A 26432-nucleotide genomic window follows, 5' to 3' on the forward strand; every position below is an offset into this window, starting at 1 on the left:
GCATCTACCTCCAACACCTCTCTACTTCACAAACCATCACTACGCTTCTGCATCTCATTCTCTTATATAGCTCTTTGGAATGCACATTCTGTATGTAACTGTTACGCTCACCTGGTTCCCACAGGGGCGTCGATCGAACCCGGACAGCTGCGGTCTCCACCAACGTGATGCGTAGTGAAGAGATGACAGTCTGGACTGGCCCGCCTAATCTTGTCTGCTGGACTCGTAGAAGTATTCTCCTGCAAGTGGAGAAAGGGATTTAGCCACCCGTGGACTTTAGTGATGGCCCCCCAACAGTTCTCCTTCTCCCCACCAATCACCTCCGATATTCACTTTTGGTAACCTCACCTTATGTTTTTAAATGATGAGCTCTCCATCCTGCATGGCATGCAGGGGTGCGTAGATACCAGTTACTTCACTGGGTTGAAGGTACTAGAGGAGTTCCGGAGGAATATTGACTCCAGTGTCTATAAAGTTCAAAGAGTTCAATATGTCCGATGTTCACTCTTGTTCCATTCCCTCGTTAGGTTGCAGCTGGGTCCAAAAGAATTTTGCCTGGAGGCAGCTGATGGCGTTCAGGTAAGAGTCTGTATTACCAAACACTGTCCGGTAAAAGTTGCATGAGTTTAACTTGCTGTTTTCTCTCCCTTTATAGGTGCGGCATAGGAAGATTCGGCGAATTAAAGAATAATACTTCCGGTGGTAAAGCAGGTAAGCCTATGGTGGCAAAGAGATTGTCCTTGTTGGTTTTCTCGGCTCACCTTGTTATTCCTTTTGTTTTCCCCCCAGGTGCTGGGTTTCGACGAAGAAAATGATGGAGGCAGCGCCGAGTCGAAAGATGCGGTGGACTGGTGAGTATAACGCGGCGCTGCTGCTGGCGAAGCGACGCATGCTGAAATAATGTCCTTTCCAGGCTCGGAGATGTGCTGGGTCCGGAATCAGGTAAGGAATCAAATGATGTCTGTGATCTAACCTCTTCTCCTGTCTTTGCCTTTTGTCTAGGAGCTCCGGATTCGAGGCGGGCGTGGCAGAAGACTGGATGCTGACTTGCAGACATGGTGAGCGTCACGCTGCTGGATGCAGAATAACACAAAGCATGGGCTGCTGTTCGGGCGTGGTTTAAATAGCCTGCAAAGTAGTCCCAGGTAAGAAGTTCCCCAGAACCACACCCAAGTGAAAAATAGTCCCTGTAATAAAATAGTCCCATCCAGGCCTCAAGTTGGCTTGGACTCATTTGCAGCATGGTCTGCATAAGGTATTTCTATGATGAGCCTGGCGCCTAAGGCGTCAGGACTGAATCCAAACAGCCCCCAGCCGGGGCTGTTGGGGTTTTAATGAGTATTTGGATGCCTGCTACCGGGGCTGATGGACTCAATCCGGATGCCCGGGGGTAGGCATCATGACAGCACTCCCCGCCAAGGCCCCTCCTAAAGTTGTTCTTCCCCTTGGCCCTGGCTTGTCTGGGAAGTCCAGATGGAATTTTTTCACCAATCGAGGAGCATGAACGTGGTCACTAGGTTCCCGTGACCTTTCTTGTGGTCCGTAACCCTTCCAGTCGATTAAATAAAAAAGTATTGATTTAACCATTTTAGAGTCCAGGATGTTTTTTTACCTCAAATTCAGGTTCTCTATCTATTAGGATGGGGTCAGGTGGTTTGGTTAATCTTGTCCCAGGTTGAACTGGTTTTAGAAGTGAAACATGAAAGAGAGGATGAATCCTCATATTAGAGGGTAATTCTAATTTGGCGGCCACCGGGTTGATAATGGCCTTAATGGTGTAAGGTCCCAAATATCTAGGATTAAAAGTCAGAGTTCCTTTCAGAGGAATACGTCTTGTAGCCAGCCAAACTTAGTCTCTGATTCAATATGGTGGGGTCTCACTTCTATGTTGATCAGCATTTTTCTTGTATTTCTCTTTTGCTTGGTTCAAATGTTTTGTTGACTCTTTAAAGGCTTGTGTAATAGTAGAATGCAGATGAGTTACTGCCGGCATTTCTAAATGCTGGGGCGAATCGAGTTCTGAGGTTCGAGGATGATGTCCATATATGGTATAAAAGGGGCTTTGTCCGGTTCCTGAATGCACAGAGTTATTGTATGCGTATTCAGAAATCCATAAAATGTCCTTCCAATTACCTTCGGTTTGGTGGAGCATACAACGTAGGTATTGTTCAAGAGTCTGGTTGGTTCTCTCCGTCTGACCATCGGTTTGGGGATGGTGACTGGTTGATAACCTTACATCGATTTGTGCCAATTGACAACACTTCTGCCAAAATTGTGAAATGAACTGACTACCTCGGTCAGAGATCAATACGGAAGGAAATCCATGTATTCAAACAATATTTTCGAGAAATTCCTTGGCCAAGTTTGAAGCAGAAGGTAATCCTTTTAAAAGAATAAAGTGGGCCATCTTGGAAAAAAGATCCACAATAACTAGAATGGTGTTGAATCCATTACATGGCGGTAGATCTGTAATAAAGTCTAAAGACAAAGTGTGCCATGGTGTGGGTGGAATATCTAAAGGTTGTAAAAGACCAGCTGGTTTCTTCTTTTGGCTTTTGTTCTGGGCGCAGATGCCACAAGACAGTACAAATGACTTTACATCTTTTCGCCAGGTGGGCCACCAGAATTGTCTTTTAATTTTAGCTTCAGTTTCTGCAATACCTGGGTGCCCTTCCATCAGAGCTTCATGGTATTTGGAGATGACTTGTTCTTGTAGTTCCTTGTGTGGTAGAAATAGACGCCCTTGATAGTAAGGTAGGCCATTGACAACTGAATAATCTTGGCCCTTTTTAACCCAGTGCTGCAGGGCTGCTGAATCGAAAAGTTGTTGGATCTTTAAATGAATATCTTCTAAGGTCTGTAGAGTAGTTATCCCAAGAATTCTTTGTTCAGGAATTATATGCACCGGTTTCGGGTTTGAATATGCTTCTCCCATCCCGATTCGGGATAAAGTGTCTGCCTTACCATTCTTACAACCTGGTCGGTAAGTGATCACGAAATTGAATTCGGCAAGGAGTAAGGTCCATTGAAGTTGATGCGATGATTGGGCCTTGGCTGTTTTTAAATACTGCAAGTTCCTGTGATCGGTGATTACAGTAATGGTATGCCTGGCACCGAGAAGATAATGCCGCCAAGCCTTGAAGGCGGATTTGATGGCTAACAACTCTTTATCGATAACCGCATATTTGAATTCGGGGGCCGAGAATTTTCTGGACCAAAATGCTACTGGATGAAGTTGACTGGTTTCTGGATCCTTCTGGGACAGGACAGCCCCCATGGCTAAACTGGATGCATCGGTTTCAACTATGTATGGGAGCTCGGGGCGTCGATGCTTTAAGACAGGTGCCGACGTGAATTTCAATTTCAGTTCTTGGAAGGCTTTTTCAGCCTCTTCGGACCACAAGAAGCGTTTGTTTTTTCGCAAAAGTGCAGTGATGTGGTGTACAACATATGAGAAGTCAGGAATAAATCTGTGGTAGAAATTAGCAAATCCAAGCATGCTTTGCACCCCTTTAACTGAACTGGGTGATGGCCACTTGAGAATTGCGTCCACCTTTCGAGAGTCCATTCGGAATCCTTTTGGAGTCAGGATAAATCCAAGGAATTCAACTTCTGTAGCATGAAAAACACATTTTTCCAATTTTGCATATAACTTGTAGTGGCGTAGTTTCTCAAGGACTGCACGAACGTGCTTAACATGGTCTGATTCTGAGGAGGAGTAGACTAGAATATCATCTATGCATACGACAACACAGACGTCAATGAGTTCACGAAGGACATTGTTCATAAAATACTGGAAGGCTGCTGGTGCATTGCACAACCCAAAGGGCATCACCTGATATTCGAATAATCCGTACTTGGTACGAAAAGCGGTCTTCCATTTGTCGCCCTTCTTTACACGTACCAGATGATATGCCCCTCGGAGATCTAATTTAGTGTAGATGCAAGCATCATTTACTTGGTCTAGTAGTTCGGGGATCAGAGGCAATGGATATCGGTTCTTCACAGTGATCTAGTTTAATGCGCGGTAGTCTATGCACGTTCTGAGGTCACCTTCCTTTTTGGGCACGAAGAATAAAGCTGAAGATGCATGGGACTTAGATGGACGAATTAAGCCATTAGCAAGGTATTGGTCCAAGTATTGTCGTAGGTGACTGTTTTTGGGTTCCGTAAGGGCCTAGAATCTACTGCATGGAGGCTGTACACCGAGTATGAGGTCGATTTGACAATCGTATGATCTATGAGGTGGTAAGGTGTTTGCCTGTTCTTTTTGGAAAACATCCTGGAATTCTTGATATTCCTGAGGTAACTGCATGACTGGATTAGCGACTGTGGCAAGGCTTTTGTTTAAGGTTTTTTCCGGGTAACAGGTGTGTGCACACTCCGGAAAGGTTACTCTCTTCTCTCGCCAATCAATACAAGGATTATGTGTTTCCAACCAAGGTATCCCCAGTATTATTTGGAACTGCAGGGCTTTGATTAAGTCAAACACAATAGTCTCTCGATGCCCATCTTGACCCAACAATGTCATCTCTGTGGTGGAATGAGTTACAGGCCCAGAGGCAATTTCAGTTCCATTGACTGTGGTGATAACATCCGAAGTGGTCTTTTTTCAGAGAGGTAGATTCATCCTAGAAGCCAATTCGTGGTCCACATATTTTCCTACAGCCCCGCTATCAATGTATGCCCTAACTGCGTGCATACGTGATGGCTGCCTTGGATCAATAAGGACCATTGGTATGATTAAGTGCGAGGTCTTAGTGTCCTTCTTTAAGCTCGGCAAGCGGACCTCTACGCTTGTCGGGCGTGGTCGTTTCCCGAATCAGGCTCTGTTTGATTTGTATCAGCAACTCCGACTACTTTCTTGGATGGTTTTATAGGGCAATCCCGTAGAAAATGCCCTGAGGCCCCACAGTACAGACACAACTGCATCTGTCATCTCCTTTCTCTTTCTTTTTGAGTTAAGGGTCCCTTAACCCCCCCGATCTGCATTGGTTCTGATGCATCTGTTTCTTTGGCAGTAGCATTGGGTTTAACCAATACCCGATTCTCAAACTTAGCTCGATCAGCTTTTCTATTCTGAAGTCGGTGCTCTAGCTGGACCACTAAGTCTATATATTTTGCACAATCCTGAGGTGGGTTCACAACTTGGGCCAAAACATCTTTGAGTTCACCCGAAGTCGACGATGAAATAATGTATTTCGCTTTACCTCTGGCCATCCGGTTTCCACCACCAACCTATTGAAGGTTGCGATATAAGTTAGCAGGTCCTGGTTTCCCTGTCGTAGGGATAGAAGTTCGTTATCCAGGGCCTGTCCCTGTGAATGTCTGGCGAATAATCTTTCCATGCTCAATTGAAAACCCTGAAAATCGCGAAGAAGAGGGTCATCCTGGTTGACTAATGGAATTGACCAATCCGCTGCGCTGCCACTAAGGTATGACAGTACAAAGGCTACTTTGGCTCGGTCATTTGGAAAAGCTCCTGGTCTGCATAAAAAGTGCAAGCGGCATTGGTTCATGAACACGGCAAACCTTTTCGGGTCCCCAGCAAAGCGTTCGGGTGGAGCTAAAGGAATGCTCCATGGTAGAACCACTTGCACAGGGCTGCTCGATGAAACAGGGGTTGAATTCCCCCCAAGTCCAGGTAGTGGTGTTTGCCCGGCTTGGTTTTGCAGCAGTTGTCTGGCAAGATCATCAGTGCGCTCCTTTGACACAATCAGTTCTTTCCTGAGGGCATTAGTTTCTTGGCGCGCGGAGTGCACTTCTGCCCTAAGTTCTCCTAACAATTGGGCTACTTGGTCGGTTTCTGAGGTCTCCATTATGCCCGGGTGGGAATTTGTAGATAGGCTTTGCGTTCTGTTACGCTCACCTGGTTCCCACAGGGGCGTCGATCGGATCCAGACAGCTGCGGTCTCCACCAACGTGATGCGTAATGAAGAGATGACAGTCTGAAGTATTCTCCTGCAAGTGGAGAAAGGGATTTAGCCACCCGTGGACTTAAGTGATGGCCCCCCAACAGTTCTCGTTCTCCCCACTAATCACCTCTGATATTCACTTTTGGTAACCTCACCTTATGTTTTTAAATGCTGAGCTCTCCATTCTGAATGGCATGCAGGGGCACATAGATACCAGTTACTTCACTGGGTTGAAGGTACTAGAGGAGTGCCGGAGGAATATTGACTCCAGTATCTATAAAGTTCAAAGAGTTCAATATGTCCGATGTTCACTCTTGTTCCATTCCCTCGTTAGGTTGCAGCTGGGTCCAAAAGAATTTTGCCTGGAGGCAGCTGATGGCGTTCAGGTAAGAGTCTGTATTGCCAAACACTGTCCGGTAAAAGTTGCATGAGTTTAACTTGCTGTTTTCTCTCCCTTTATAGGTGCGACATAGGAAGATGCGGCGAATTAAATAATAATACCTCCGGTGGTAAAGCAGGTATACCTATGGTGGCAAAGAGATTGTCCTTGTTGGTTTTCTCGGCTCACCTTGTTATTCCTTTTGTTTTCCCCCCAGGTGCTGGGTTTCGACGAAGAAAATGATGGAGGCAGCGCCGAGTCAAAAGATGCGGTGGACTGGTAAGTATAACGCGGTGCTGCTGCTGGCGAAGCGACATCTGCTGAAATAATGTCCTTTCCACGCTCGGAGATGTGCTGGGTCCGGAATCAGGTAAGGAATCAAATAATGTCTGTGATCTAACCTCTTCTCCTTTCTTTGCCTTTTGTCTAGGAGCTCCGGATTCGAGGCGGGGTGTGACAGAAGACTGGATGCTGACTTGCAGACACGGTGAGCGTCACGCTGCTGGATGCAGAATAACGCAAAGCATGGGCTGCTGTTCGGGCGTGGTTTAAATAGCCTGCAAAGTAGTCCCAGGTAAGAAGTTCCCCAGAACCACACCCAAGTGAAAAATAGTCCCTGTAATAAAATAGTCCCATCCAGGCCTCACGTTGGCTTTGACTCATTTGCAGCATGGTCTGCATAAGGTAAGTAAAGTCTATGAGCCTGGCGCCTATGGCACCAGCACTGATTTCTATGATGAGCCTGGCACCTAAGGCGCCAGGACTGAATCCAAACAGCCTCCAGCCGGGTCTGTTGGGGTTTTAATGAGTATCTGGATGCCTGCTCCCGGGGCTGATGGACTCGATCCGGATGCCCGGGGGTAGGTATCATGACAGCAACAAGACTTACTTTACCTGGGACTTCCTTCATTCCCATTCTGCCTCTCTTTACTTTATTACCTTTATAGAAACCTGAATTTCTTCCTCAGACTCTGCAACCCTTGCTACCCTTCCCGGCCCTGCCTACACCTTCACTCACTCTCCCCACCCCACTGGCATGGGTGGTGGTGTAATACTATTTTTATCTTCCAAAGTTCCTACCTCTCCTACTCCCCTATCTCCTGCAATGTCTCCCTCTTTCGAATCCACAATCACTGCCCCCTATAGCATTCATATTATATCTCTCTATCGTACACCTGGTCCCACTTGTCAGTTTATTGACCTCTTCTCCAAACTAATTGACTCCCTTCTTCCCGATCATCACCTCGTCATCACTGGTGATTTTAGCCTCCCCCCTCTCTCCACTCCTCTATCCACTGTCTTTAGCTCTCTTCTCCTTAACCACTTGCTCTCTTCTGTTCACTCTATTCCCACCCATTCAAATGGTAACTCCCTTGACCTTATCTCCTCTCAACTCTTCGCCTCTAATATCTCCACTGCGCCTTATCACACTGATCATTCTATCGTCTTTGCCTCAATCTCCGCTCCTATTTCCAGCCCTCTCTCTCCATCTACCACTTCCATTACTAAGCTCAAACTTCCCTCCCCCAAATTCCCTGTTGCACCCATTGATGAGGGTCTCATTAGCTTTAACTTTGCTCATAATTCTCCCTTCTCCTCTCACTTCCCCCTGACTACATTCACTCCAACCCTGCCCTTTACAGCCTTGGATTACATCTTTCATCTGCACACTTAAAAGAATAATCAGGAAAAACAATGGCAAATATCGAGCCACTCTAAGGATCTCCAACTCTACCTGGCTGCTCTTCAAAACTGCTCCTCTGCTCTCAACTCTACCAAACGTGACTTCCATTTTTCTCTCATTTGTCTCAATCTTCTCAAACTAGGCACCCCCAAAAATCTCTCTACTCAATTCTCTCACCTCCAAAACCCTCCTCCATGTCCTCTACTCTTTTTGCTAATAATCTTGCTCTCTACTTTGCTTAAAATATTTCCACCATTCAGAATACCCTTGCAACTTACCTTCTATCCCCCACCTGCTCACTTTTCTCCACCACCCCTACCCTCCTCTTCTGCAACAATACAATCCTATTTAAGACCCTTATCATCACACACAAATGTATCACCAATGACGCCCCCTTCTACCTCAATAACGCTGTCACCCAAAAAAGGTTCACTCAATCCCTCAGATCGGGCTGTAGCACACACCTTTTTGTCACAATGTTCAAGAGCTCTAGGGAAGGGAGGATAGCTAAGGGGCAGCATGCTCTCCTTGGTAGCAAGACGACGCACAGCAACACAGGTTCGATCCCCGGGTCCGCACTTAGAAACCTCTGTGTATTAAGCGGGTTATAAATAACCTATCATATCATCATATCAGCTGGTCTTATACCCACATTCTCTCACTCCTTCTTAAGGACACTGGTCCCCCGCTCTGTAAATCAATGCTAAAAATGTTATCCTTTTTGTGCCAAAAATGCATTGTTTTCCTTGTAATTACCATAAATAAATACATTTCCCTTCAGCTATTCTACAGGTGTGGGGTACAAGATCTTGCTCTCTGACGGCTTACAAGCCAAAGTCTCTCTGATTTTCCTGTGCCCACTTTTCGTAGCACTAAGGCTGCAGGTTTAATGGTGGATGCAACTGAAATAGTGATTAATAGAGTGGAAACAAAAACTGTGAGGGCATCTCTGTTGCTGCATAACTCAATGGTGCTGCTTGTATTCAAGGATTAGGGGAGGATTGTGGAGTTCTGTAATATGCGTCCTATCTAAAAAATGAAACATGGTACTTCAGCAGAAATATAAGGAGCTTGGAGGGCAGATTCTATTCTACGTGACTCTTGCTACACTTTCCCTTGTCTCTGTTCCAGAGCCTTTTAAAACAGCCCTTTTGCTCTCTTGGATCTTCCTGGAAAGTCTTACCCCGACCTCTGCTGAGTCCTACCTCGACCTCTGCTCCTCTGTTATGTTAAGTTGTCTTATACTGTGCACTGTTACCATTGGCATAGTCTCCAGTCACTCACGTGGCTCTGCAAGAAAGAGGGCATCGTGGGTTAGTGAGGAAATAGGGATAGGATAGAGGTTGTGCTCTCCTGTTAATGCGCGAGGAATCAGGAGAAACTGGCATCCTGTGCGAGTCGGTTTCTAATTGAGTTTTGATTGCGTGCACTAGCTTGTTGTATCCAGAGGGGTGAGGCCGAGTGCTATCTGTGATGCCCCAGTTGCCTAAATCGACCAGGGGTTTCAGTTGCTCTGTTTGTGCCATTTCTCATGTGTAGGCTGTGCCGCCCAGTCTTTTAGCCACTTGCAGAAACTCACCTGCCTTCTTTCCTCTACGATGATGCTGGCTGTCGGATTGTTGCTTGGCAAGGTTGCCAGAGCAACCAAAAGGGGCCTCAATCCAATAGCAATCACAGGATATCCTTCCAGAGGTTTTGCAGAAGTAATGCGTGGCCATGTGTGAGCTAGGCCGCTTTTGCCCTCTTCATAGATAAACCATCAACATTGGGACACTTATTTCAGATGCATTGTGTTAGTCCCCAAAAGTAAATAGTTGTAATGAGGGACATTCTGAGCAAGAAAGATGGACAGTTTTTCGCTGAAAGAAAATTGTCTTTGTTTTATAGGGTAGTGATTTTTGTACTTAGCTTTTTTAACCTAAGACAGACCGGTCTCATGGATGCAGAAAACTGCATACATATTTCCCCATTATTTGGGATCATCAGTGCATCTGTGCAGTATAGTAACTTGGTGGTCGTTACAAACAGGGGTGTAATGAGTAGTGGTGTCCGTTTGCTGCCACTAGTCGCGTGAAGTTAATATGATTTATACTGATTGGAAAAACAGCTGTGCCCAGCTTCAGCCCTGTGCCTTATACCTCATGTCGAGCCTACAACAAGGGATGGGGACTGGAGTAGGGGCATTAACAATAGGTCAAATGTACCACCATACATGTCAATGTAAAAATGCGATGGAGTTCTCAATGGTGTTGTGTTGCCAGATGCGGGAAGGATGTGCTCCGACTGAGATTACTGCCATTTCCAGGCCTCACTTTCCCTGTCACCAATGCCCCTCCCCTCGCCGAGCACCTACTCTAATAACGGGGTTAGTGTGGGGTCGGTAGGTGTCATGGGAATGCTTTGAAAGAAAGGCACTGTGTTTATACTGCAATGGGTATTATGAACAATACAGACCTCATTATGAGGTCAGCGGTAAAACCCACCGGTAGACCCCATAAAACTGTTTCTGCCGCCTGACATCCCGGTGCCATTGGGATATCATAAGCGGCGGCGGAGCAGTAAATCCCCATTCCTGTGAAGTCCCAGAGGACTCCACGGGAATGGGGACAATGAAGCACCGGCACCGTTGCTAGCGGTGCTGGTGCTTCAGTGAAAACACTGCCGAGAGGGGCCTGAACTCCCGGCAGGTCAGGCCTGCCGGCAGTACCGTGCCCCTGCTGGCAGACTCCTAGTTTGGTGGTCCAGAAAGGGTGCCGGTATTTTCGGACCGCCAAACTTATAATGAAGCCTGTTGTGTTTAAGTGTCTGGTTAAAATAGACCTTTCCTCTTTGGGGTAGTAAAATACTTGGCAGTTGTGTTTGAATTGTTTTGGGAGGTGCCTAGACGTCACCACTAGTTGGGAGCGTTTCCTCCTGCTAGACAGTCCGAGGTCAGGAAACCATGCAACCCCCCTCCCAACCCCCGCAGTCCCCATGTCCATAGATACTAGGCTTGTGGCAGCTCCTGCTGACATCCTTTTCATATTTCTCTTGCAGGTGGCCTTAGCCAATCAGCACCACCACTTTATCTGGTCTTGGGTGGGTTTGAATGGTGTCCGTCCCCCTGTGACTGGTGGCAAGGACCTGCCAAAGGTCCTGAGAAGAATTACCCTGGGCTTGTATGGGAGTGAGGGGCCCCCAGGCTCCCTCGCGCCTTACACTCCTCAGTACGGGACTTGGACCACGTGCCTCCAGTAGTGGGGTTGCCCCTTGCCCTTATGTAAAGTTAACCACGGTTGACCGCTACATAGATGGGACTACTGAGCAGGACACGGGGCATCCATCTTTTGTGCCCCCTTTCGACTCCATCTTGGGTAAACAGGCCTCACTGCGATAGTACAGCAAGGCTCAGCTCCCCTTCCACTGCAATAGCCAAGGACAGAGACACACACACGAGGCGCGCAGGCAGCTGGCTGGCCCCCACCCTTGCACTCCCCCTGCGAAGGAAAGCTCCACGCTCCCATTCTCACGCTGAAGCTGGAGAAAGTTGCAACAACCAATATGATACAGTTTTCTTCCTCTGAGATCACTGTTAGCATGAGAACCAGCATGTGAACCAGGATGAGCTAAGCACTTTCTGCTTGTTCGTCCCCATAAACGTGTAAGCCACCCACCCCCATTTAGAGTGATTTATTGCCATCCTGACCCTGCGCTCCCTGTAAGGTATTTCTTTCAAGTGCCAGACACTCAACTGCGCTGCGAAACCCACTCAACACACCCACTACTAACCTTAAGCACCTTGCCACAATATATGTTTTTGCTTATACTAATAGGTCTAAAGCTTAGGAGATATGTGAAACACAGCTTGACTCTTTTTACATGCACAATAAAGGTCAAGGCCTCAATTAAAGCTACAAATGACCCAATTGTACTGACAATAAATAATATGTGTGATTTGTGTAAGAAATATGAAAAGTAGCATAAAATGTTTAGATAATTTGTTATTTAGTATTTTACAAATGCAACATATTAGCTTAGGTAGTGACCACAGTGACTGGACCCTGACCTGCGTGGGGCACAAGATATTTGACGTCCATCATCTCGTCAGCCACTCAGCCAATCAGAAGGAAGAAATGCCACCCACACCTACAGCACCACACCGCCTGGCCAATCAGGTCCATTTAGTATTTTTTGTTAGAGTTACTTTAATTGATATAAATATGAGTGATGATGTAAATGTTAGAGAGAGAGGGCTTTTTGGGTTATTTCCTAGCTGGATAAATAAACCATCCTTTGAACTCTTGCAGCCGGGTCTCAGTGCCTCATTCCCCGACAGGGGTTGTGTTGGTTATTTTATTTTCTCTTACAAGTAGTAAGCCGGGGAGAGGCACCTACAGGCTAAAAAAAGGATCAGGGTCAAAATAAGAGGCTGGGAGAGGGGGGATAAGTGCCACATGCCAATGTAGGAGAGATGAAGAGGAATATAGCATGGGTGAGAGAAAATTATCAGTGCCAGGTCCTTTCCTGTCCTCCTGGATGAGCGATTCTATTGTTTTATGTTTTTCAAATGTAGTTCAGTGGCAACAAACAATTGACAGATATATTCTTAATGGCTATCAATCCCAGCCATCTCTTACGCTTACCACTTCACTCGATAAGTGGTCTCCTTCCATTTTTTTAAAGAAAAGACTCTAAGCATATTATATGCACTTTTTAGAGCTCAGCGTACTGATGAAGATCACGTGCTACTTGCTTTTAATTTTCATAATTGGGAGTTAAATCAAGCTTATCGAATCCCATAATGTTGTGAATGTTCTACATGTATGAGCCTTATGATCTTGTTATCTTAAACAAATCATCGGCCCTCCCAGGGTGTGGTGGCATTCCTTTCACAATTTTGAAGCAAGAACATTCAGATATTGCCTCACAAAACTGCACACTTTGCATCTTTCATGCTAAGCTAAAATATAGGGTTGAAGCTGCTAAACATACACAATGTCATTTCTGATGCCCGTATGGCCTCTCATGATTGAAAACGACTGCTGGGTCAATTGTAATCTGATCATTGAAACAAAACATTGTTGCTTTGTTCAGTAACAGTATTAACGAAAGGAGTCACAGAAAAACAAAATGAAATAGAACTCTTAGATTGTAGACAGACCAAAGTATTGCTGCTGCCAAATGGCCAAATGACTTTCATTTAAAAGGCTCTTTACTGTGTTTTCCCTGTGTCTTCCATGTGCTTCACTGAGTGGAATGGGCTCACTGGACACACACCAAGGAGTTAGATCTGGCCGGGATTAAATGTATTAGGATATTTACATAAAATGAATTTCATTCGAGACTATTTGTATAGTAGTTGGTCATTCTGCAAACAAGGCCGAATTTTATTATTTGGTGAGTCAACAAGCCCAGCCCTAGTTTTAGTCTTGGAATTTTCATCTTATCGCATTTGTATTTTTTAAAAAAATATTTCCCTGTAGGATGGCATTGTTTTCAATCTCACCCTGTTGCTGCCAATTTCCACAGCTTCAGGGTTATGACACAGCATTAAACAGTGTCACATCAGGTGTTATACTTATCCAAACACTGGGCGAAGTGGTAAGGCAATTGAAGCCTAATTGGGCACATAATGGACATTTAGTTTAATACCTAAGGTATACAATGGAACCATCCAGCATCACCAATAACCAACAATGGGATTTAGCTATTATTGCAGATTCTGCTGGAAGTAGGAACACAGGAAGTCAACCGTTGTAAACCGGAACAGAGAACACCAACCTCTGATCCAAAAGAAGGACCAATATAAAGCCTGTGATTTTAGAACCTCCTTCCCTGACTCCTGTAACTAGAGGTCAGGAACAACACATTTTTGAGAATACGGAGAAGCTAAAGGCCCCTGAGCCAATGGGACTAGTGAGGACAAGCCATTGGACTCCCTGCTAACCTGTGGAAGGTTTCAGAGGTGTTGGAAAGTATGGCAGAGGTATTGGAAGGTATGGCAGAGGTATTGGAAGGTATGGCAGAGGTATGGCAAGGAGAAGAGACACAGCAGAAGGGGAGCGGCTGTGGCTATGTAGAAGGAGCGGCACAGAAGGGATAGCTGTTGAAGCCTGGAGGGGAGATAGCCCATAGTGTAGTGTGAGTAGGTGGCACTTTGACCTTAGTTGGCTGGACCAAGGTTGCAGAGTACACCACAGAAGCCAGGTTATTACAAGTGAGAAGGGAGACGGAGAGAGGAGAGATTCCCTGGAGCCCCTGGCCACAGGACCTCAGAGAGCCCAGGAGACAGCTTCGCTCAAGGACGAAGCAACTCTGGAAGTGCAGCCAAGGCATCACTGAGATGTCCTGGAGAGCAGAGATACCTGGGAGCCAAGGTGTGCTGTGAGATGCAAGTAAGAAGGCAGCTGATGGAACTCCTCTGCAGTGTGGGAGGCACTAACAATCTGATTGCAGAGGCGACACAGTGGATGCTGGTGAATTGTTCTAGTGAAAGGGGCATACACATTTTCCTGGAATGGAAACGAGCACAGAAAGCTTGCTCGAAGCATTTAGTGGCTGGAATCATTCTCCTTCCAAGATTTTGTTTTGAATAATTGTTTTAAATAGTGCATTTTAAAACATAAATTTCAGAAAAATTGGATTAGAAATGAGATTAAATTTACAATCGGTTCTAACACATGGAAACGTCTAACTGATTCAAGGGCACAACACCATCAGTACACAGGAACATTCAAAAACACATTTTCATGCCGGCGATAGAAGTCAACAAAGGGGCATGGCATTGAAAGAGGTTGGGAGCCTGCTTCAGAGCAATTCCCACAAAGCAATTTGGGATACAACAAACACGAGACACACATGATGCCTGTTACAACATGGAGGTACCGGGAGGCAGGACTGGGACGCTATTTAAGGACTGATGTTTGGCAGAAGTGTGTGGGTGCCAGGTGAAGGTGTCACTGGAAAGAGGCTGGAGAAGAGAGCAAGACAGAAAGCAAGAGGCTGGAAAGATAAGGTGAGCATTTTAGAGAGATTGGTGCTCATTTTATTGGAATCGGTCAAAATGACCGAGTTGAAAAGCCTGAATGCGTGATTTTGCCGATTCCAAACGGCCGAAAAGTTTGACCAAATCATGCATTCGGTACTGGGGGCTGCGGGGGTGTCCCCCGCACCCTTGCTCACTATATTGTGTGTGGGGGTTGCATGGGTGTCCCCCGCAGCAGTTATGAAAAATAGGGGGGGGGGGAGGAAAAAAAAGCAAAGGACCCTGTAGCGCCGATTCCTGACCACGGAAGTGAAAGGAAACAGGCGTTGCAGGGACACAGCGAGTTTGCAGCAAAGTAAATAGGGGGGTAGGGGTGGGGGTGTGGGTAGGGGTGTGGTTAGGGGTGTGGGCCAAATCGGAAATATTCAGGGGAGAAAAGACCAAAGGTTATTTCGGAAAAATTATCTTCAGTCTTTTCTCCCTCGAACATTTATAGCTCATTCTTTCAACCACGATCCATTTTTATCAACCTCGAACAGAAGAAAGGCTGAGTGAACCATGCTGTGATTTAAACCTGTGACCTGCAGATCACTCACAGATCACAGCAGTGAGAGCTCAACCCGCTGAACTATCTTATCAGCTAATTTGAGAAAGGAGGTGAGTAAAAGGGGTTGGCGTGATGAAGACGAAAGTGGTGGAGGGGAGGACTGAAGATTCGAGGAAGGTGAGGGGTGAAAGGGGTTAGCTCTGAGGCTGCGTTTTGTGAAACAGTAAAAATATTAAAGAACACATAGAGAGTGATACAGAGCCCTGAAGTAACTGATCCAAAACCAACTTTGCGCAAATAGAGTTTTGCATCACAGCGATTTGTACTCTGGAATGGCCGTCCTATGTGAATCATAATCCGTTTAGTAAAAAAATAAGGAATTATATAGCAAACAGTGCGGCACATGAAGCAGTACCCAGCCTGTAAATAAGAAAGGGTAGTCTAACTTATCAATGACACACTCAACAACTCCAGATGCATTATGGAATGGTGGCTCGAGGGGTGTCCAGTAATAAAGTCGCCAGGGGGCAACATTTCCCAAAAAAATCACCCTGAGTAAAATTAAACACTTTTCCCAAATATTTTACGATTGGAGTTTATAATATAAGATTATACCCCTCCTAGAATATTTGGGGAAAGTATTTTAGGGGTCAGGAAAAAAAAGTCGCCTACCTGGTGACTTTTTCCAAGCGACATTATCACATGGAACCGTCAGAGGGCTTAATGTCATGCGGGGGGTACGGAAACATAGATCTCCCAAAGCGACACCAAAACCAAAGTGCTGTGGATGACAATTGGACTTTGTTCCACCTGCTACATAGAGGCTCATATTGCCAGTGGCCACAGTCACAGGGTGGGTACTCAGCCCCATGTGAGTGGGCTTTCGATACACATTGAAGGGCATTCAGTAGGTTTCTGGATTACCTCAGCTGATCATTCACGTCCTGGAAATTTTGGCGAGCAAATATCACCGCCGGGCTGGAATTCACCGGCAGGGCCAGGCGATTGTACAGGTACATGTCGTCCACCCAGTATTGCTGCACCTGGGGAGAGAGAAGGAGTTGATTCAGAAGAGAGGCGGGCTGCAGCACTGCGGATAGGAGAGTAAGGGAGTTTTACAAGCAACCACATTTCATGCTATGTGTACGGAGCTCCATACAGAAATTTGAAGCCAAATGGGAACAATAAAGCTATCAGTACCTCAGCCAACTCTACAAAGGGGCGGGATAGTTTACCGATTTGGCATAGGGCTGACGATCCAATAACTTTTAAGCACAGATCCTTGGAGCCGTGTGGAACACATTGTGACTATAATGTCTGTCAGTGCTTCATTAAATCTATCACTCAGCCTTTCAATCATAGCTTCCAAATCACCAGTACAAGCTCACCTGGTCTGCATAACCCTCATCAGTGTCCTTTGTGAAATGGGTAGTGGACTAGTTAGACTGCCTCAAGATCCACTATCATAACAGGCATCCATTAACGGCCTCTTTGCCAGTTGTGGTTGGGTGCATCGGCCCACAGAAAAATAGAATTCCCTTAGGTTTTCAGGCTGTTCACAATGATTAAAGATCAGACAAATGTGCATTTCACGAATTTCACCGGTAATGGTTTTCATATTAGTCGGCCATTTTGTAAACCTGCCTGGATTTTACTATTCGGTGAGCAAACAAATCCTGCCTCTGTGGTAGTTTCATCAGACAGGACAGTGATGCAGGGAACATAGAGGCATGAACTGACCAAAGGTGCAACCCTTCCCCTTTAGGCTCTCGGCAGGGTAGTGGTCCGGTACGTTGGAAGATCCTTCAGCACCTGAAAAAAGCCTGTGTTTTCAATACTCTGAAGGTGGCACCTGGCAAGGGTACAACCTCTGCCCTCCACCTAACATCCTCGAATAAGAGTCAGTGTCACCGTTTTCACCAGACCACTGTGTAGGTTTTTGGAAAATATATTGAAATGTAGAAATTGGTTGCCTCTATGGACCACCAGGCATATGTAGCATGGCCATTCTCGCTATTGCTGCTAAAGCACGACACCACATAGTCCCCACCTTTGTCGTGCTTTTACTCCATGATTTCCTGTCTGTCTGTCTGAGGCATATTTAAGTTTCTGCCTCATAGGGGTCACTTTAGCGATACCTATTGAGGCAAACACTATTGGTATAGTGGTAGATCGCAAATGTGTATGAAAAGAATCAGCCTAAGGGAGGATAGCTCAGGGGCAACGTGCTCGCCTTGGAAGCAAGACGACATGGAGCAACACAGGTACGATCCCCGGATCCACGCTTAGAAACCTCTGGGTATTAAGTGCGTTATAAATAACTTATCATATCAAGGGATGGGCCATGATTCTCGTTTTTTTATATTTCTGTCATTGTGCTTTACTGCTTTGCAATCTGTTACCTCTTCTGTGAATGTAATGGAAATATGTCTAGACCTACCAGCTTCTGCTTTGCTGTCCGTTTTTGTCTAGAAAGGTATACCTATGTTAGTGTTAAGTACATTAATGATTATTTGCATTGGTGTGAACTTTATTGCAGTCATTTAGCTGCGGCATGCTATTTATTGGGGCATTTGGGGTTACACTTGACAGGTTATGTTATGTTACTATATATGTTACTTGCTTTTATACTGTGCCAAACAACCACTGGAGTAGTTTCAGAATGCTGTGACAGACAGTGTATTGACTTTGCCAATGCTTGTTGTATTACATTGCATCTTTTACCGGCTAGAAGGAATGGCTACACACTTAGCACGTTTTCTATATTGACGAATTTACTTAAGTGAATCTTTAGACGCCACATAATACACACACCCACACACGCTTCTATATCTTTCTCCCGGCTCACGTACCTGAGGTCACAAACATTGCCTCCTTCCAAAAAACTGACTCTGGCACTGACACTTGCAATGTTGAGCTTAGCATAGTACCAAAGCAGTAAAAACCAAACACAGATCCTGATATCAAGTCTAACGAGAGACCAATGCGCTAGTCATTGACTGACAGCATGGCTCCCAGCCAGGCCGTGGGACTGAAAGAACACTCTTGGAACTGAGAGAAGAGCTATTCATGGCCGGAGAAAATGGTTGACGCATCTCCCACATGCTACCGCATCCACCTTACACTGTCAGTCATGGTGTTCTAATTAACCATCTAGAAAATTCTGCAGGCTCTATCTCGGGTCATGTCATTCCTAGAGAACCATACCTATCAAGTTTAACTGCGCGCAATGCTTTCAAGATCCAGGAACATAATCTGCAGAGTACCGCCAGGGTCCATCGTTTCACCAATCTTCTTCAACACATAGATATCTGCTCTGGCCAGCATCATTGAAATCCACAATATCAAATTTCATATGTATGTAGATGAAAGTCAAATACATTTCAATCTTCAAGAGGGATCAGTGGGATCTGACAACCACTATTTAATAATGTACCTACATAAAACCTGTTCTGCAATGGATGCACCAAATCCTTGCGTCTGGGATCGTGCACCCTCATGCAAGAAGACAAACCCAGAGGTTGTGTGCATGATAGCCGTCTATGTGAGCCATTAACTCCTGCCAGTGCCCAAGTTTACTGCACACCAATCCACATTCTACTGCTCCCCTACTACTAGTTCTGCCCAAATTCACTCTAGCTCTTCAGAGTACCCCACAGACAATCAGCAGAGCATCCAGCAGGTAACAAATAGTCTATGCTTCACCGAACCAGGCTCCCTACGTGGCTCCCCCTAAACAAGCAATTCCTTTAAACGCTTGAGCATCAGCCGCCCTGCTGAAGAGATCTGCATATCGGTTTGGAACCCACCGCTAAATAATAGGACCCGCATGACCCCTCCAAGCAAGAGACAAAGTGACATTCCCTTGAGAATGACCTTGGGAATCTAACAACTTCCTTTTCATCTTTTATTTGCAATTTGACTTTCTTACCAAACAATAAGCTACTCAAAACACGACAAGTTCACATTGTTCCCAGAGCAAACCCATCTCCTAAGTAGGACTAAGTGCAAGGGCCTTGAACTAAAGTGATCTTCACCCACTAAATACAGTACAGTCGCCCAATGTACGGTTGACAAAGGCGAGCATTCTCAAACATGGTCCAGGCATTACATCAATGTATCTGCAATGGTCTGTTATCAAACCACAAACTAAACTGACCTTTTGCGTTTGATGATAGGGACGGACATTTCCAGACTCAGTGGTTATCATTTTGCCAACCTAAGGAGGAAATAGGTCTGCCTTGGTAGTCCCACGGTTCAAACCTGAAATCAGTGGGTTACAAGGTGATCACTTCATCAGCAACTGCTCAACCCATTGGGCTATCATGCCAGAGAGATTGGTCGTTTTAGAGGGACCACCGGCGTCCAGGACGTGGGTTTCCCTAGTGGATTATGAACATTATCTTTATTTTGACAATCACCAAGAAATCATTTTGGGAAAACACCACATTAAGATGGATTGGTATTTGGAACAAATTGATCATGTTACTTCCACCTGAAGGCAGTTTTCTGTACTCTTATTGATTCTTTGTAGAACAGATTGTGCCTTTTATATCTCTCTGCTTTTGGTACTGGCGGATGACGCTACCATGATGCAAGCCAATAGGAAGCACAAGATCACAGATACATGACACAAAGATGCGGAGACTTTTGCCCGTTTAAGAACCGTTTTGACTTCTTAAAGACACCTCAATTTCACGTTTTCAGACTATAGAAGTGAACAAGACAGATTCATAAATCTTGAAGGAACAATGGTGAAGCTCAATTGATAGAGAATTGCTGCTATATTTTGCATTTTAACTACATTTCCCTATCTTCGGTAGTGGCTAAAGGCTACATAGACAGGCAGTGCAAAGGACTACAGAAGTGAAGGGAAAATATAGTAAAATGGAGTTTTGAGAGAGAAAAAAAGTGGCATTTTGTTTATTTTCAGTTGTAAGTGTTGAAACTGCTTAAAAGTGAATTAAAGAAGTTGAAGCATAATGCTTGCCGACGGTCTTGACGTAGAATTGGATATAAGCATTGATGTAATTGTTTTTGTCTTAACGCATCTCGGGACTCGGGAGGATAGCTCAGGAGCAACGTGCTCGCCTTGGAAGCAAGACCACACGGAGCAACACATATCCAAACCCTGGGTCCGCGCTTAGAAAACTCTGGGTATTAAGCGCGTTTTAAATAACCTATCATATCATATCATATCATAGTGGCTGACTAACCCCCTAGCCCTAGCTCCTGCATGTCTACCCTCTTTGAAGAATTCAAAACCAGCACTTTCTTAAAGGGTGGAGTGTAACCCGTGGTCCGCCCTGTCTGCCTGTTCACAGCTACAAAACAATATTTCTCCTGGACGCCTGACCACTCCTCCTCCTTCTTCAAGCCTTTGGAAGTTGGTTTATTAAATTCAACTTCTTGTTTGTTCTGCATTCTCAAATTCAAGAATTTGATTGGACTTTTTGAACATGCTGTTTTTTTCCTTCTATGAGTTGGGAAGTTGCCACCTTTCTATTTAACTGTCACATCTGGATGGATAAGGGTTTGTACCGTCTACGGCCATCTTACTTTCAACTTTAAGTGGCTCCATCAATGGGGTGCCCTGTCTTGGGGTTCTTGCAGCTGCTACTACGTTCTAAAAAAGACCTCACGAAGCGCTTAGACCTCCCTGCAAGGTGCTACACAAAATTCCCATGGCTAGCTTCACGTGGCTCAGCATTTTCACTGTCCTGGCCGTCTACCTTGGGCTATGAAGGCGGTTTGCTTCCGTCTACCTTGGGCTATAAAGGCGGTTTGCTTATGTCTGCTGTGGATTCATCTGAGTTGTATTTACTGCAATTGCAAGAAGACACACACACGTCTGCTGGGCTCATAAATAATAACTCATGTGGCCTGCCAAGCATCCCCTTTAAGAGTGCAGTCCAAATGCTAGTTCAATTAGCGAAGAGCATTAGTGGAGCTAATTGAATTAGAGTTTGACTGTAATGAAATCCTTAAAGGGCTTGTTCTGCGTGACTTGAAAGAGATTGTGACAAATGTGCTCTGCCCTTTGCATTTTTCGCTTATCTGGCCTGATCTGTGAGCGAGCCTTCCTTCCATTTCAGACAGACCATGAGATAGCCCCGTTTACTGGACAGTGGTGCCTACCCACACTGTGAAAATTGGAGATGGTCTGGGTGTGTTTTTTTCTTTTTTTTTTATATCATTGGTTAAGCGCAACAATGCCGCAAAAAAAGGTTTCAAGGCGCCTTTTTCAAGATAAAATGTATTTTAATATTTATTTTCTTACCAGAGAAGCATACAGTAGCGCTCCCCCAGTATTCAAACCAACGGAGGCTCAGTATACGGATGTTATGTTATTCATACATGTTATGTTATACAGATGTTATGTGCAACAAACAGATAATGATCCACCGCCACCTCAGACTCAGACATTCCTCATGTTAATACGTATGCATTATGTATTGTCATGTAATCAAGTATGTATTATGTTTTGTCATTTAACTAAGTATGTATTATGCAATTAAGAACATTGTCTGTAACAGCACCATGATGCCCACGGACTGCTGCATGCTTTACAAATACTAATAAATAAATAAATAAATAAATAAATAAATAAATAATGTGAAGTAGGGTCGTGGAAGTTCCTGACAGGCTGATGCTTCTGGACAGTCAGTAGGACTGGGGAAGAATCTTTCACACGTCAAGCAGCAGTTCTTTGTATCACCTGGCTGTCCTGGAGAGCAGATTTGGTCAGGAGTTGTTAGACAGAATTCACCCATACATTATTACTCTTGTATAACATCCAATCCTAGGTGCCTGATTTGGAATCTATCTGTGTGAAAGAGTGGAAAGATGGCAGAGTTACCTCTACTTGCAGAAGGATGTCTTTGGTGTCCTTCTGCTGTTGTGGAAACTGCAAGCCTGATTTATAGAATTTTTTGCGTGATGAAAAGTGATTTTGCACTTTTCAGCATGCAAAACTTCTTTCGTTGATTCATGGATCCAATTTAGAGTACTGTTCCAGAAACTTGCAGGGACTTTGAGCAGGTGTGTCACGTCATTGCGTACCGTCGAGCGTTTTGCACGAGACTCCACGCAAAGTGTGGGAAGGGCCTACGCAAGGAAATAAAGAGGTGCGGAACATGCATATTCCCCATTCCCTACTCAGAATGAGGAAGAACTAGGACTTTCGTGGGCGTGTTGAGGGTTGGGCTACGCAAAGAAATTGCATGCCCAGCAATGCGCAAACACAAGCGCATTCATGGATCTGACTGTGCAGTGTCACGTCGGGTGAAGAAGCACGCAAAGCTCGCAATCTTACCGCCACACGAAAGCACCCGGAAAGTGCCAATTGCATTGGAACCAACCTGCAAAGGTATGGTGGGATCAGGAATTTAGGTGTGGTGACACGCATTTAAGGTACAATTGACATTAGGGGTGCTTGTATGTAGATTAGTGGCGTGCAGCCGTCATTTACAGGGGTTTGCATGCAGAATTACCGGGGGCGACTTGAGTTACGAGACATGCACCACATTTTATTGGGGTGCAGTTAGGAGTTACAGGGGACCGTATGCAGTGTCACAGGGGTGCTCCCTTGATTGCGGGCGGACGGCCCACAGTATTGATGGGGTGCATGATGGCGGGAATGCGGACTGTGCAAGGGTTGGTATATGTGGCTGGATCTGCTTTGGGTGGGGGCGTGTCATGGGTGTTGATTTTCTATGCGCATCGAGTTACTTTGCACCTCAGATTACATGACTACGCAGAGCATGCAAAGAAGCATTTGAGCTGTGGTACGTGCAAAGTCGGTTTCAGCGCGAGGGACTTTGCAGGATTTTTGCAAGTTTTCTATAAATCAGGCCCTAAGAGTTACCATATTTATGATTTCCATCGACTAGTCTACAAACCAGTTTACCGTTTGGCACTGAAATGCTAGGCGCTGATATAGTCTAACTCAATGGCACTAAAATGATCAACTGCAGACGAATAGATGGCTCTGAGAAAATTCGAGGCAGTGACTTGAAGGTTACAGATGTTTTTCTGAGCCACTATGTTATCGTATCATCCTTAGCAAAATTTAGCAGCATGACAGATGACCAAAATAATTATATTCTAAAATGTATTCACGCTCATCCAGACACTATGTAGACTTTAGTCATTGTAGCTCAAGACATAGAAAGTCTTTCGATAAAGAGCCAGTGGACTGGATCAGATGACACGAGGACATGCCGCACTGACCGCCTTTAGTTTTGGATGATCGTTGCTGAAACAGGCATGATTTTCAACTTTATCAAGCGGTAAGAAATCATAGTGGTGTGTAGAATAAACGTTGAGTTACTAAATATTCATATAGGTAGGTATGGCACACCATTACATCGACAGCGACGTGAAAAAACAGGTTACAGAGCTGCATACAGGGCTGATGTGTTGCAGTTTTCAACAGTTGCAGGAGCCGTGAGCTCCTCAATGGTGCTTGTGGGATTCAGGGTTTTGCCAATTCCCTTAATCAAAAAAGGAGCGTAATTCACTCCACTCATCTCCAGGGGTCTCAAAGGAGCATGTCTACCATAACTTCCACCTCGTTACACTAGAGTAAATTGGAAAATCATCCCTTTAGCAAAAGGGCCACCTCAGCCATCCAACGTAGGGCAGCCTTCCTCCCATTGCGAGCCAAGTTAAGGGCTACCAATCAAGCTATACTCTTGGGCCTGATTCAGCTTATCCTCAAAGAACCTAAAACAATATTGGGCAAGTCCATGTCAACTGCTTGCACTTGGTGTTGGTTGGGGGAACAACATGCACTTCCCCTAAGGGCCAGAGATCACCTGGCAAAACCATTTATTTGGATGCAATACTCTGCCACAGTGAAATGGTTAAGCAGAAGCTCTCTCCATTGTCAGCCATGTCAGTCTGTAGCACTTTGGCACCCCAGAAGACTCACGATTTATTATTGGTAGCAGTGTGGTTTTCTCTTTGGCTGATGGCAGAAGAAATCCATGTAGAGTCGAGGTATGCCTCCACTCCGCATCATGGATGAGAACAGAAGTATTAAAGCCAGGGTTGAGGCAAGGCTTTGAGATGTCTGGTGCTGCATGGATGACTTGCCAAAGAGAACACCCTCAAAAGTGGTTCTTGACTGAGAATCTCTGGTCGATAACCTGAGATCCAGTTGATGAAACTACTGAAGTTGGAGTGTCAAGGGTCTCCTCTGATCAATTCTTCACTGATAACACATCTCAGAAAGAATAAACAAAAACAATGGCTCCACTATCTTTTAGAAGAGACCACTATAGCCAGAAATATGTAATACTAGGAGGTCAAGCTTAAGAACGGCCAGACTGTTTCAGTGAGGTGCACTAATATCTCAGGGTCCTGCGATCAGGAGTCAAGCGCGTCAGGTTCTTCACCAAGATGGGAGCAGAGTCGTGTGTCCAAAATCAGCATCTTATGTGTGCAGGCCTGGCCAGCATTTGAGCAAGTGGAGTCCCCAGATGAGTGTGTGGATGGCAACCTGGAGGCTAAGAAGACATAGACGCTTTCTTTAAATTTAACAGATTATCAATTTGTCAAAGAGAAAGGTTTCTGGACACTTTTTTGTGCGGAATGTATTTTTTTCTATTTACAAAAATACATTGGATGACTGTTCGTGAGCGCATTTGTCTTTTATTTAGAGACACCTGTTCCCACCCCTGTTCTTACATGGACCCTTAGCCTGGCTTTGTACATAACGTTTAAGCCCATCTGAGCGCACTGACTAATGCACTTAAAGACAGTACACTTGGGTCATCCAGTCTTTCTTTGCTCTTTCCCCAGTTACTTTATTTCATCAAGTCATGGTTGTCTAAACAGTTTACTTGATGTCGAGCCGTGTTTTGTGTCACCCTTCCACGTCAATCAAACACTTGTGTCTCTCAGTATTGTCCGGGGTTTCACGTCCCCGTGGGATAAGTCGCTCACAGCTTTCATATCAAAGTTATTGTGTATTTCGGCGGAGCAATGAGGGACGTCGGACATCTCCACAGCGATTTGTGAATTTTGGACAGAATGCAATAGGGGCAGCTGTCCGCAGAGATTGTCCTTTTAGGGGTCGAGTTCTGTGCTTTTTTTATTGAGTTGATGAAAGAACATGTTTCTGTGAGGCCTGCGACTCGCTCTACTAGACACAAAGCGGCTATTCTTGTTCTCATCATATATCCTCCCCTTGCCGGGACATGTAGTGCTGCGCTTGGTGTGCGCCGCTAGAATACTTTGCGATAGCATGCTTAGACTACTCACTTCTCAGCAGAGCTCAGCAGAGAAGGGGCTGGCCTGAGATATATTCAGCACAGCAGGGGCCTTGCTGAGAATGTCACTGTAGGCAATGAAGGTATTAGGTACTAGCTGTACCCTGCGTATGCTAAGCCGACCCACCCTTCACTCCCTATGCGTGCTCTTTCTCACTCTGTGTCTTTCGTTTTCTGTTTCACGCTGTCTCTCTCTCTCTGTACCCTTCTGTGTCTGCATCTTTCTTTCTCTGGTAGCGACAGTCGCATTATCAGGTGCGCTCTCTATGTTCTCTCAGTGCGATCTGGTATGCTTTTGCTGTCCCTCTTTGTCGGTGCATTCGGCTTATCTGACTGTGCTAATATGGCGTCGCTGTCTCTCTCCTTCCCTCACCCGTTACTTCTTCTGTCAGTGTGACCTTGCAGACTCTGTTCTGATCGCTGGCAGCGTGGTCTGGCTTTCTCTCTTCTTTTTTCCAATCCCGCCCCTCTCTGAGTTTCTGTCTCCCAGTGGGCGGGAGCGGTTGTAAGCGCTGCTCCTCTGCTTTTTTTAAATTAAGTTCCTATACTTTTATTTTAAAACAAAACTGTTCCAGAATGGTTTCTATTTAAAATAAAAGTGTAGGAAGAAGTTAAAACTTGCACTTTCAGTGCACTGCACTGAATGTTCCATTAAACAGCAGGTGC

The 26432-nt window shown here is 45.3% G+C and overlaps 1 protein-coding gene across 1 annotated transcript in view; it reads right to left on the bottom strand.

The window, feature by feature from the left end:
- The window catches only part of CHAT (choline O-acetyltransferase), a 692169-nt gene that overhangs the window by 406489 nt on the left and 259248 nt on the right, over positions 1-26432 (bottom strand). Inside the window, exon 4 of the mRNA XM_069610814.1 lies at positions 16414-16532. Within this exon, the coding sequence (XP_069466915.1) occupies positions 16414-16532 (119 nt within the window). The remainder of the gene's footprint in view (positions 1-16413; positions 16533-26432) is intronic.

The sequence above is a fragment of the Ambystoma mexicanum genome, chromosome 8 (genome assembly GCF_040938575.1).
Source record: "Ambystoma mexicanum isolate Mex_15411 chromosome 8, UKY_AmexF1_1, whole genome shotgun sequence".
NCBI lineage: Eukaryota > Metazoa > Chordata > Amphibia > Caudata > Ambystomatidae > Ambystoma > Ambystoma mexicanum.